Source organism: Neopelma chrysocephalum, unplaced genomic scaffold (genome assembly GCF_003984885.1).
Source record: "Neopelma chrysocephalum unplaced genomic scaffold, ASM398488v2 Primary Assembly neopelma1_23, whole genome shotgun sequence".
Taxonomy (NCBI): Eukaryota; Metazoa; Chordata; class Aves; order Passeriformes; family Pipridae; genus Neopelma; species Neopelma chrysocephalum.
Genome location: NW_020897691.1, coordinates 25,633,491 through 25,647,244, shown reverse-complemented (window position 1 = coordinate 25,647,244; position 13,754 = coordinate 25,633,491). Strand labels below are relative to the sequence as shown.

General features: G+C 37.6%; 1 protein-coding gene across 24 annotated transcripts in view; it reads right to left on the bottom strand.

The window, feature by feature from the left end:
- The window catches only part of EPB41L2 (erythrocyte membrane protein band 4.1 like 2), a 141,436-nt gene that overhangs the window by 40,905 nt on the left and 86,777 nt on the right, over positions 1-13,754 (bottom strand). For all 24 annotated transcript variants that reach the window (XM_027691055.1, XM_027691063.1, XM_027691028.1 and 21 more), the window contains 2 exons: positions 6,334-6,438; positions 1,917-1,959 (listed from right to left, as the gene is read on the bottom strand). In XM_027691055.1, coding sequence (XP_027546856.1) covers positions 1,917-1,959; positions 6,334-6,438 — 148 coding nt within the window. The remainder of the gene's footprint in view (positions 1-1,916; positions 1,960-6,333; positions 6,439-13,754) is intronic.

Genomic DNA, 13,754 nt, shown 5'->3' with positions numbered 1-13,754 from the left:
CTGCAGTACATTCCAGTATCTGGAAACGTTAATATACTTATTACAAGAAACACGACTGACAGCATGCTAATTACCTGCAAATTGGTGTAAGCAAGTTTCATTTTAAAATCCTTAAAATTCTGTTGTTACTTGTCTGCTTGCTTTATTATGCCTATCAACTCTGAAATACTATGGATTGGAGAAAAAAAACCCGGTCATGATTCCTAATTCAAGAAACTGGACTTGCTCTCTAGTATAAAATGTAGGTCTTCACGTAGTATGAAAAATCACACCCCCTTAAAATATTTTTTTTGGTAGTGCATATGATACAGTATTAAAAAAACGCTGTCTAGTGAATCCAAAAATTTTCAGGTCCGTTGTTACACTTCAAATTTTTGACACTAATTGCAGGCCAGATAGCATGCAAATCACTATAGAAGACAAATAAGTATCAACAACATTTGTATCAACAAAGTTGATACAGAAAGTATAAACACCCTCAATATTTTGTCACTTATTAAAAACAAAACAAAACAGCCTTTAGTGCACATATTTGGACAACTAATAGGTTTTCACTAAAGACCTGCAGAACAAGAAGTTACAACACCAGTAACTTTTCCTTAATTAAAAGTATGGTTACTACTTCCACCTTCACCATTTTAATAGTTCTAGTTTGGTTATACAACATATATATGTTGGATGAAAAAAACAGTTTCCAAGGAAGCTTCTGTAACTTTGATTTCTGTACTGAAAATATAAACCACACCTTCCTAGTAAGGGATTTCCTCAATATGTAAAAATCTAAAGAAAACAAAATTAACAACACTATGATTTCTGGAAAAATTGAGTGTTGCCTTAAAACACTGGAGTCAACAATAGTAAAGAAACCATGTATTTATCATTATATATAATACCCTGCTGTTCTTAATTACAAGTACAGTCAGTTCCTTAACTTAAATTCTCAGTTCCTTAACTTAAATTCTTGTTGTGTTGAAAGTGTAGGCATGTAAATATTATTATCATCATCGTCTTCTCCCCAGTTATGTTTCCTAACAGGTATTACCAAAAGGTTTCCATCAAAAATAAAACATCAGCAAAAAGCCCTGGATTGGCCACAAATTAGTAAAGCAACGGAAAGAAGTTCAGTAAGGGCAATGGGCTGTCTAGCATTTTTTTAGTGGCCACTTGTGATATGAAGACTCAGTCAGAGCATCACCTAAATTTACTCTCCATAAAGTCCCCATGGAGAAGTTACCCCAGGCAGTGAAGAGCTTTGACAAATTTTTATGCTAATGGGGTAAAATAAATTACTCATCATGTATTGAGTATAGGAAGTAGAAAGGTATTTCAGACAGATTCAGTCTGAAAAGCATTGCAGTAAGACATTCAGAGATTATGCTCTCTATTCCATTTCCATTATGGAAATGGATATATCAAAAAAGTCAATGCTGGACTGATCGGTATTGAAGAGTATACATTTTCTGTAAGACATATTAATTCTCTTTTTAGAGTTTCATATTTTTCTGGTGAGTCTTTGAAGTTATAAAGTCCTATGGCAACAATCATGACCACCTTTCCAAGATGACATTCTCCATGTAATAACTCAAATATCAGCACAAAGCTGAAAAGCATCTACTGTTTCAGAATGCAAAAATATCAACCATTAGTCACGTACAACAAAGGAAAATTTTGGGGCAATAGCCAGTACAATAATTAACTTCTACAGCATAAAGTTGAGTGACTCTTTCTGCCCTTCTTAGACAGCAGACAGAAATAGAAGATTTGCTTTCTCTTTTAAGGCTGAATACACCATTATCAGATAGAAATTATTTTAAACCTGTAAATATACAATTTAGTCAACATCCAGGCTACTAAGTTTATCTTCATTTCTGTGAGGAAATAAAAGGAGCATAACATCTGAATACAGAAGTACTTACTTCGAATTTGTCTCTTGATTTCCTTTGAAGGATCTAGCCAGTTCTGAAAAATAAAAAGATAAAACCCCCCACAGCCAGCATTTAAAATCCTCAATACCAAAAATACTTTAATATAATCTGTGCAACCTATTAAATAGCTCATACCATTTTAGTTACTATTGATACATGCAAAGAGATGCCATTGTGACAGATCATCCAAAAATTTAACTTTGGGAAGTGAGACTAAGAAATCGGTCACATATATTCATCAGTAACTCCCGTTTACTAATTTTACCCATACATGTTAGAAAACAATTTGTGTGAGAGACTAGAAACATAAGCCTTTTAACTACAGTTACTGAGAAGTTACTTCATAAAGTGTTTGAAACTTTATTTCTCATGGCCAGACACACATATTCAAGCACATACATGGAAGAAATACACTTGCATACAGTCAGCCTGACAGCAGGCCTTGCAACATTTCAAAGACAGAATGCGCAAGGTAGGGAAGAATTAGAAACTCACTTGTGAGGTCAAGGACAATATCTGCTTTTTCCTAAATCACTGCAGGTATTAGCAGCTTTAAAGTCTGAGTGGACCCCTCACTGCCAGCACAAATGTTGAATAAGGCATACTTCAACCAATTTTTCTTGCCCAATTAGTGGATACTGAGTATAATGTAACTCACCTTTTTCAGTCTATGGTACCAAACAAATTCCAGATTCAAAACTGTTTCCCAATACTATGTCCCTCAGTCTCTATTACAGGTTTTTGTACCCAAAGTCCAATTCGCTTCAAAGAGACAAATATTATAGGCTACAGTTTCATAGGTCTGTATGGATTAGGAGAACATGAAAGTATGTTTTTGCATAGTTTCTAATGCAAATCTTTAAGATAGATCACCTCTGCTAATAGAAAATGTGGCTCCTATGAATATGACCCAAAATACTGAGTTCCCTGTTGTAAATGACCTTGGTTCAAGGAGATTTCATCACAAGTGCAGCATGTATATATTAGATAAATACTGTTTACAAATCAAATGCAAAAACCCCTTTTTATATTTTTTTACAATTTTAATGTAAAAAAAGAGAATATCGCATCCCTTGCTTTAAGAAGTCTGTGACCTCTACTTTTCATAGCTATTATGATTTTTCCAGAGGTGGCACAGTTCATAACATTGTTACAAAGCTTCTCCAAAATTCTGGATACTATTTATTCTGCTTAAGTCAGAAAAACTGCTATCTGTTGAAAGAACCTTGACATGGAAAGGCCTTGGAAGACAACATAAGTCTTCAAATAATTTTAACCGAGACTCACTTCAGCTACAGTTATCATCCTAGGTTTTCAGTTTTGGCATGAATTCCATTCTGAAATTACACACAGCCATATTCTTGCAATTACAAAGATAACTAGAAGTAGCTTAAATTCTTACATTTTAGATATAGCGTAAAGTAAAAAAAATACAAACTACAGCATGGCATAGTTAAAGCAGAAAACTAGCATTCCTGAGTATGTTGCTTTCAATGCTTTATTTTTTATCACTGCAAAGAAGGAAAAAAGAACATACAATACAGAATATAGTGGAGGATGAGAAGAATAATTCTTTCTTTACACAAGTTAAACAGTTAATTTTCTGATTTTTCCAAATCTGAAATAAGCTTATTGGAAGTAGACTTTGCCACCAACTTCCATTACTGTTCTGTTAAATAAAATCAGATGCTTATATTCCATTTATAGGCATAATTACAGAGGTGGGGTTATCTGCATCTGTGTCTTTTGTTACAGATAAAATAAACACCATGAAAGAATATACCCTGAATTAGAACTCTTAATGCAGAATAGACAGGTCTGTCTTTCAAAGCAAAAGACAAAGTGTATACACACTACTTTGCTCCAGTAGGCAGAAATCTATTTGTTTAATTTGTGAATGGTAAGGTTATAGATGAGACAAAATAATGTATTGTCAAAGAACAACAAAATGTTCTCTACAATTACAAAAGTATTTTGTACAAATCCAGAAAGGCAGCATTTCCAGCTGGCACCCAGAGTGTAAGAGCAGAAGCTTTCTAACACTTCTGCACAACAATTACAGTGTGAATGGAGCATTCATGAACTTTGGAGGGTGCAATGCAATGAAATCCCTAACTAAACTTTGCACTAATAAATTTAACATTTGTAAAAAAGAAAAAAATAATTAATGACTAATCTGACTTAAATAGTTTTGAAGTGTGTATTAAAGCTAACAAAAATCAGTCTGATTTGAAGACATAACATCTCTCCCAGCTGCAGAGAATACCCATGGAGAAAATTTAATGGGACTCCTCCTCCAATGGTACCCCAATCATGCATTAGGGAGCAGCTCAAAAGAGTGCCTGGCATTCAGTTTCCACACACCACAGCTGCCATGGATTTCAACAGCTGGCTAATAAATGGGTGGCTGTGACGAGTCCACAAGAATGGAAAAACACATCATTCAGCATTTAGTACTGACTGGCCTGGAGGTCAGAGATTTGTAGCATTTTAATCTGAAGAGGCAACAGTCATAACAGGAAAAAAAAATGCATCAGAAAGAACTGGTACTGAAGGAATTCAAACTTACTACAGAGATGAAAAAAAAAAAAAGGGCCCTAAACTAAGAAAAAGTTCTGTGAGAGTAAGAGGTGGGAAATGTAAATCTGCCAGAGAAGATTTGTATGACAAAGACAAAATCCAACAACTGTGTTGTTCAGTCCTCATAACAGATAGGATCAGATTTCTCTGGAAGTTTTTAAATAAAAGCCTGCTGCTACCCATTAATTCAGGTGAGACGTGGTCTGCTCTTCCTTTGAATAACTGCTTGACTTAGACGCCACATATAAAGAAGGGCCATATTATCAGGTATTTCTCACTTAATTTACGTAAATACCTAATATATAAGTGCTGCTACAGTAACACTTCCACAGTACTGGATAGGAAGCTTAAGGATTCATTCAGGCTAAAAGAGACCTTTCAAGATAACTGGTCTAGGTACAATTTAAGAGCTAGTTTTGAATTACATCAGGTTGCCCAGGTTCATATCCAGTCAAATTTTTAGTATCTCCATGGATAAAGACATATGAAAAAACAGATAGGCTCTTTTAAAAATGTGGAATTCTCGTCTCCTGCATTCACATGACTGAAGAACACCAAGAATATCTTGGTCCAATTAGAGGTACATTAGAAAAAAAAAAAAAAAAGAGAGCTCTACTTTCAAAAACCAAAGGCTCCCTTCCCTGTCTACCTCAGGATCTACTCAGGTGGGCTATTTCCCAGAATAGCTCAAGGATCCCAGGTCTGCTATTAGACCTTTTCTCTCTTGCCAGAGATCAGACTGCTGTTTTATGTTATTTTGCTGTGCAGGTACAATACAGTTTTTCAATAGTGAGCAGCAGAAATAAAGGGATAACAAGTAAATGTAACAGATAAAATTAGGTTTATGATATTACTCAGAAGATCAACTGAGATGCTCTTCATTGTTACACCAAAGTTTTTATTTCTAGAAATGGTTTACAAATCAAGAACAAAAATTAAATACCTAAGTAAAAATAGAAGCCCATTTTGTATGTGGGGATCCTTAATACAGAGTGATTGAGTATTTTGCTCAATACTGCAAAGAAAGCTTTGCATCAAAGCAAATAACTCTAGAAAACAGCTTTATCTGAATGGAAGTTGTCAGAAATTCAGATTTATTCAGACCACTTAATTAGACTTACTTTCAAACACAACAGAAGGAAGAAGAGGATGATAGAAAAAAGCAAAAACTTCTAGACTATGCATAATGGTTCTGCTACAAATACAGATCAAAAAGAAATACAATTTTTTTCCACTTCAATTTGCAGTTATTAGTCTGGGTTTTTTTATGAAGATTAAGATGACCGCACGTATATCTTTATTTCATGGAGAAAGCAACAGCCAGCCCATGCTGGAAAGACAAATTTGTTTTTGGTAATTAATGGAACACATGCCATCAATTCATTTAAGACTTTTCTCAGCTGAGCAATCTAGATGTGCTCAACCATCTAGCATATCAGCAAGTACAAAAGAAGACAGAAAATAAGTTACCAAATGGTATTTAGAAGATCCTTTTGAACAGCCATATCAAACACCACTCATTTGTAAAATTAGCATCCAGTACCAGTCGTGGGTCACCTCCAGCCTCTTTACAAATGCCAAAATTTTCTTTAAGCTTAAAATTAATAAGAAAGGAAATCAAAGACCTAATAGTCACAGACTTAGGGGCCAGATTTCCTTCACGTTCCTGAATAAAGCGTTCTTAGGCATATCAAGTGTTTGCAATGGTATAATAATGGCCAGTCTTCGTGAACGAAGATTTTGGGAACACTTAATAGAACATACCTCACTAAGCTATTGAAGTGAATGGCAACAATGAAAAACAAACAAAAACCTCATATAGGCTTACCTTCTGTTCTGAAGTCTCATAAAACAACAGTCCAAAATAGTCCTTTTCCAGTAAATTGAGATGTTCACATACTTTATCAAACAGCACTTGTCCTTTTGCTCTTTTCTGGGGGTGGGAGTGTATGGAAAGAAAGAAAAACCAAGGAAAAACATGGGAGAAAAAATGAGAAAATTGCTATCAGTAAATCAGTAAAGTCCTTAATTACAGGTACTGTTATTTGATTATATTATTCAGGAACACTTAAAATATAAATAAAGCAGATTATAAAGCTATAAGCTTTCTTACAATACACTGTTCACCATATTTGAAAGCTATAAATATCCTTGACAAAAACAGAGACATTTCAATTTTTTTCAATAAATTAACAAAAAATTATTTGAATACACAAGGAAAATTCAGTACCTAAATCAATTCAAATATTTTGCCCTATTAAGTACCACTAAATAGTCTTTGTTTTTATAAATTTTTATTTTTAAAATAACAGAAGACTTCTTTATTTGAGCCAACTTTTTCTGTATTATCTTCTAAAAATTAATGTAGTTTCTACAGTGTTCATTTCTATTAACTTTAGCATCTCTATCATTTTGGTATACATCTCAATGACTTCTGAATCATGTGATATGAATGCACTGAAAAAATAAAGTGTGGTCTCATCTTCAAGAGACAAAAAGAACAAGCAGACCACTAAAAGCTGATGCTCAGACCAGCAGAAGTAGCATACAGGTGCAAGGTGAACATATGCAATATGTCTAGCTCTCCATACTGCAGTGGTTTCGAGGGGCAGAAAATGAGGACTGCTTTCCATCTCTATATTTATGAACTCTCTCAGTACCCAACGACTCCATTAGACACTCCAAAAAACCCCCCAAGTCTTCCAGAAGCTTAGTCTTCCTAAAAATACTAATTGTGCAAGTCTGTAACAAAGAAATAAAATTAAGAACACATTTTTATTAGTAGTTAGTTTCAGTATTGTAGTCTGCTACTTTATAATAATAATCAAAGACTGCTCATCCTTTTAACACATTCTTAAAAAGTGTCTTAAAAAGGCCACTTGCTGTAGCTCAGTCTTACTAGACTTTAAGCAAATCGCAGTTAGTGTTGAAGTTTTATCTGTTCTTGTGACCTTACAGCAGCCTTCCAGTACCTCAAGGGGGCCTACGTGAGAGCAGGGAGGGACATTTTACAAGGGCATGTAATGACAGGACAAGGGGTAATAACTTTAAACTGAAAGAATAGGTGTAAATTAGTTTTTAGTAAGAAGTTCTTTTCTGTGAGGGTGGTGAGACAGCGGAACAGGTTTGCCTAGAGAAGCTAGGGTTCTAGAAGTAGAGAAGCTGGAAGTGTTCAAGGCCAGGCTGGATGGGACTTTGAGCTATGCAGCCTAGTGGAAGGAGTCCCAGCCTAGTAGGGGGCTTGAAACTAGATTTCTGAGGTCCCTTCCAACTCAAACCATTCTATCATTCTATGTTTCTTGTACCTGAAACCAGAAACGTAAACAAGGGCATTCCGTATGTCAGTAGTGCCAGTAATGAAAAGCAGGTCCCAGGTCCTGCTTCTATGTGCCAAGTTTTAAGGAAAAGGACTGTTGTGCTGGAGATGGCAGCTGACAGCAGACAAAGATTTAGAGCAAACAGGTCACACCACATACTCAGGGGTGGGAAGTTAAAATCTGAACGTGAATGGCATGCAGCCTCCCAGTTTGAACCAACTCCTTCATGACTGCTCTGCTATTTGTGGCATTTATCAATGAGGCCACAACATGGCCTTTTCAGAGGCCTGTCAGCTTATAGGAATTCTTGTATTTGCTTATCCTACGGATTTCAGTAGATGCCATACACCACTGCAATTCCACAGAAACGCCATCCACTGCCCCTGTGTAGGCGGCCCTGGCGACACTGCAGCCCTTGTCTGCGCAGAGAGTGGCAGAATGCTCACAACAGGCCCCAGTTCAGCACATGCCCTCAGCTCAGTTCCACAGCACAGGGCATTAAAGGCCAAGAGGGGAGGAAGAGGGGAGAAAAGAAAGTATGCACTGAACAAAGAGCGATGGCATTGTTGGTTTATTCCCCAAGAATCCAAAGCTTTATTTATTCAAAATCACATTGTCCAGAAGACATTCTACTCACAAAGATCAGAAAGTTTTCAAAGAAACAAAATTATAAAATGAACACATTCAATAGCACAAGTAGCACAGCAAGGCAGTGGAACTCAGAAGTCAGAGCTAGGAATATTAAGTTTTTCCAGCACTTTCAAAAACCTTACTCTTCAGAAAGACAGATAACTACTTCCCATAAGTGTCTGAAGTAACAACTTAATTTTCTTGACAGCTTCCCCTTCAGCTTAAGAAGAAAAACTGCCAATACAGAAAAGAAATAAACTGAAAGCAGGAAAAGTATAAGCAAGAGAAGGTTTGAAGAATCTTAGCCTGCTCAGATGCATGTAATAGATATCACTTTTTTCCCCAAGTCTATGTGCAGGTCAGTCATCACACCTTGCAAAGGCAAGTTCCAGTTATGCATATTTCAGTAAAGGAAATATATTTAGTAGTGTAAAAATAGGATACACTATCATTAAGTCCATATCTGGAATTACTTGCCCTTTTTATAAGGTTCATATACTAAACCCCACAGTTAATATAAAGCTTTTGACATATAGAAACATAAAGCAGACAAATCTAGAGGAAATATATTGCAAGTGTAATAGTAAAATATTGCAGTGTCTTCTTACAAAGTCATAATCAACACTGAACTTGGATACATTAGCAGTGTCCACAGTATCTTCAAACATCTTTTTGTCAGTTTGTACCTCTTCCACATAAGGAAAGACACCACCATGCCACAAAGCCTAAGTTATGTTAGTTGATGTTCTAGACAGCAGCACAAAGCAGCACAAAGACATTATAGCATCAGAAACTGGTATTTATAGATACTAGTTATGGCATAGGTCCCCGGGGGAGGCTGCTCCCAGACACTGAGGTCTATGAGCACCCCCAGGATCTTGGCAGAAGCAGACTTGCAGTGCTCATGTGCTTTCCTTTAGACATTTGTGGTTAGCCTCTTTGGAGACCAAGTAATGGATTCGTGAAGTCTCTCAGTACCAGCAATTGTTCTCATTATAAGATCCTACTTGTAAAATTCTAAGACCCTTAGTTATTTAATTTTTATAAATATATATTGAGATTTAGTTTTAAAAATATGAAAAAGTATTTAATTTGCAAAAACAAACTCTTCAAGTGCAATTTCTCTGTAATCCATTTGGGGACAGGCATTTACCACATAGTTTTAATTATATGATAACATATAACTTTTCTAGAGAAGGCCATGCTTCAAGAGACAGTAGAGTGTCTCTAAACAAGAACTGAAGACAACTATTGTGATCCAGAAATTTTTTAATAGAAAAGCAGGGGACTCGTAAGGTGGCAGCATCATGGTTTGCACAGGTTGCTACTTTTTAAACTGGGTTCCATTTCTTTTTCTACCATGTGGTTAAGATGTTATGCGATAGTCTCAGACAACGTGTAAAATTATAATCACTATCCTTAGATGTGTATAGATGGATATACATTCATGTATAGGTATATACACATACCTATGCGTATATAGCACAACAAACATTAGCACTGAAAACAAGGAAATCTTCATATTCCAAATTCTAACACAGAAATGGCAGTAAAATTTTAAGTTCATATTTGGCTCCCACAAGAACAGGAGCATATTGAACCTAGCTACAGCAAGAGGCTGAGAAGTGAGAATATGCTCACAGAGCCAGAAGTTTAAAACACAACAGTACTCAGAACAGCAGTATTCTAAATTGCCCCAAACTTATGTCTTTTTAAGTGAGAACACAGAAAGCATCCATGTAACCAAGGTTATTCCAATACCAATTTCAAGCCTGTATTTAGGCATCACAGATGCCACCTCATAAAGCAACCACTTCATAAAACCAGAGGCAGCATGTTTCTGCCCTTTAGCTCCTTCCCACAAAAAGAGCAAACCAGAGCAAAGTGCATGCAGCAAACATACACAGTGGAAATTTCTATGCAGTTGGGAATTAGTATATTATGGATCTATTTGGTTATACAAGAGTTGCCAGCTACAAATGCAATATAAACACGGCTACCAGTTCTGTTCAGTATATTTATCAATGATCTGGATGCATGAGTTGAATGATCCATTAGAAAGTTTGCTGATGATACTAAACTAGGAGGTGCTGTTGGCTCTCTTGAGGGACAAGAAGCCTTACAGAGGGATGTGGATAGATTGGAGCATCAGGCAATCACTGGCATGAAATAACAAGTGCCAGATTCTGTACTTGGGACAGAATAATGCTGGGCACCAGTACAAATTGTGAGAGGATTGGCTGGAGCTCAGCCCTCTGGAAAGGGATCTGGGAGTGCTAGTCAGCAGCTAGCTCGGTGTGAGCCAGCAGGGAGCCCAGGCAGCCAGAAGGGCAAACCCCATCCTGTGGTGCAGCAAATACTGTTCAAGCAGCTGGAAAAGACGTGATTATCCTGATGTATTTCAGATTGGTTTGTCCTCATCTTGAGTTCTGTGAGCAGTTCTGGGGACAGCAATTTAAGAAGAATGTGAAAGTCCTTGAATTCCTTTAATGTTTCCAGAGGGCAGCAACAAAGCTGATGAAATGGCTGGAAGAAGTGTCCTATGAGGAGTGGCTGAGGACTTTGGGCTTGTTTAGTTTAGAGAGAAAGAGACTGAGGAGTGGCCTAATTGCTCTCAACAGCTTCCTGAGGAGAGGGAAGAGGAGATGGAGGTGCTGAGCTCTTCTCCCTGGGATCCAGTAATAAGACATGTGGGAACAGTTCAAAGTTACACCAGCAGAGGTTGTGACCTGAGGAAGATGTGACATGAGGAAGACTTCTGTACCAGTAGGGGTGATCAAACACTATAATAGGCTTCCTAGAGAGGTGGTTGATGCCCCAAGTCTGCCAGTGTTTACGAGTCATTTGGACATGCTTTGACTTTTGGTCAACCCTGAAGTGGTCAGGCAATTGGACTAGATGATTGTTGTATGTCTCTTCTTCCTGCCTCCTCCTTTCTCTAGCAGTACATGCTGAGGAAGTATGTGACATTTCTTCCCAGCGCTGCGCTAGCAGAAAGGATTGAATGGGTAATCACGTCTCAGTCTAGGCATTGGCTGTCTCTGTGTGGGAAGAAGGCATGTATCTTCTTATGGAGGTGAGAGTTGCGGCTCACCTGAAGACAATTTATAACCTGAAGAAATTTGGAAAAAAACCTCAAAAACAAACCCACAAAAAAACCCAAACACCCAACCCAAAACCAAGTGAAGCACAATTTTTTGAAAGTGTTCTCTTTTCATTCAGTTTAGCTGGGTTTCGACAGGATGGCAAAACCCCATATCTCTACTCAGAGATCAAACCCTTAGCCTGATGCAGGACATGCTCCCAAACTGAATGACTGCAAACATTTTGAGGTCTGCAATACCTATTATTTCCCTAGGGAGATTTTTTGCTCCTCGTACTCATTTTTAGAAATGCCTGAGCTGTTTCCCTCAGAGAAATGTAATAAAACAAGAGCCTGAGAACAACAGTATTCCATCAGAGTGAGGGTCCATCTAGCCAGATACTTGGTCTCCAAAAAGGCTAACCACAAATGTCTAAAGGAAAGCACACGAGCACTGCAAGTCTGCTTCTGCCAAGATCCTGGGGGTGCTCATAGGCCTCAGTGTCTGGGAGCAGCCTCCCCCGGGGACCCACACCATCTCTCTGCCAAGAGACCCACAGATGTGTCTTGGCTGAGCCTGAGGCCCTCAGTCCCTGCCTGAGCCATATTGTAGGTGTGTCATGTCTGCCCCCATCTCCTGGATGGGCCTGGGCCCTGCATTGCAGAGAGGTGCTCTCCTGGATAGGCACAGTTTATCATGCATAGCTGTATGTATAACATAGCATAATTATTATATTCCCTGTGCTCACCATGAGTTGAATAATTATCAGACTGGTATTTGCCTGAAATGCCAAGGGTTTTTCAGCTCCAAAAACATTTTCAAAGACAGATATCATGAAGGCTACAGGTGGAAAAGGGATTTGATTTCATTTTATTTTTCTCAATCTGTATAAGAGTCAATGCTCACAACCATTAACACAACCCACATCTGCAGCCAGGTGATTATCCTGATGTATTCAGATTGGTTTGTCCTCACCTTGAGTACTATGAGCAGTTCTGGGGCCCACAATTTAAGAAGAACATGAAGGTCCTTGAATTCCTTGCATTCTTCAGTTTTGCTTAAAACAAACAAATAAATGTCCCTTGCAGTGTGGCAAAGGCAAGGTCACAGAACAAAGAAGCAGGAATATGGGCCAGGCACTCTCTCTATTGATTCTTATTCTTCAAGTCTAGGAAACTGATCATACACAAAAGAGCAAGAGATGTGTAACAGCTTGTGGTGTTTTCAAAAGTAGGATACATATCAACCACAAGTATATTTTTTTGGCTCCAAAAAATTGCTTTGCTGTGCTTCTTGGCCAGTGATGCATGAAAAGTGCTCTCATGCCTGTCCCACACTTCTACTGCCTGTAGGAAGAGCTGAAAAGTGGCAGCTCCTGATGGTGCAGCCAGCCTGGAAGCCTTTCAAGCACAGGCTGCTCTGCACAAGGAAGAACCTCTGGGGAAAACAGAACCAAGGGAATAGAGGAGCTCTCTCCTGCTACAAACTTGCAATGGCAAAAAGATGGAGAGAGCCAAGGCTCAAGTGGTGCCTTGGAGGTGCAAGAGCAGCAGGAAAGAATCTAAGTAAAATGGCCCAAAGGAGCCCTGGCAAGGGGTTGTGCTTAATGCTGCAGAGGAAGGTAGAATATCCAGGGACTGAGATGACTTCACACATAAACATTACTTCCAGTGATGTCTGTTGAAACTAGACAGATATTTTAAAAAATGTGCCAAATTTTTCTAAATAAAAGATGTCATACTTTAAACAGATCACTTAGTGTTTGAATAAACCTAGTCTACACATCCGAGCAGTCAGAAAAAAGATTTGCAAATCAAAACTCAACTATAATTAAACATCTGTTCTATATCAACTTCATTCAGACTTATCTTAATTCGGGGTTAAAGACTGATCTTAACTGTACATTGAGCAAATATATTTTTACTTTGTATTAGCAAACTGTAGGCAACCACAGAGTCTATGTCAACGCCAATATATTTCACTTGTTCATACGTGCATAAAATACGGTCAGTGCTGGCATCCTTAAATGCCTTTTGTCATAAATACTTAATTAGACCACTGACTGAATGCAGTAAACAAACCCAATAGGATCTTCATTTGCTTCTAATTAGTAATCATTATGCACTTAGCACTTCTTTTTGTTTGTTTAAACTGTTACTCTCCACTAAAACACAGTTTATATTTAAAGCAGAAAATCTGAATGAGTCTTTGCTGCAGAT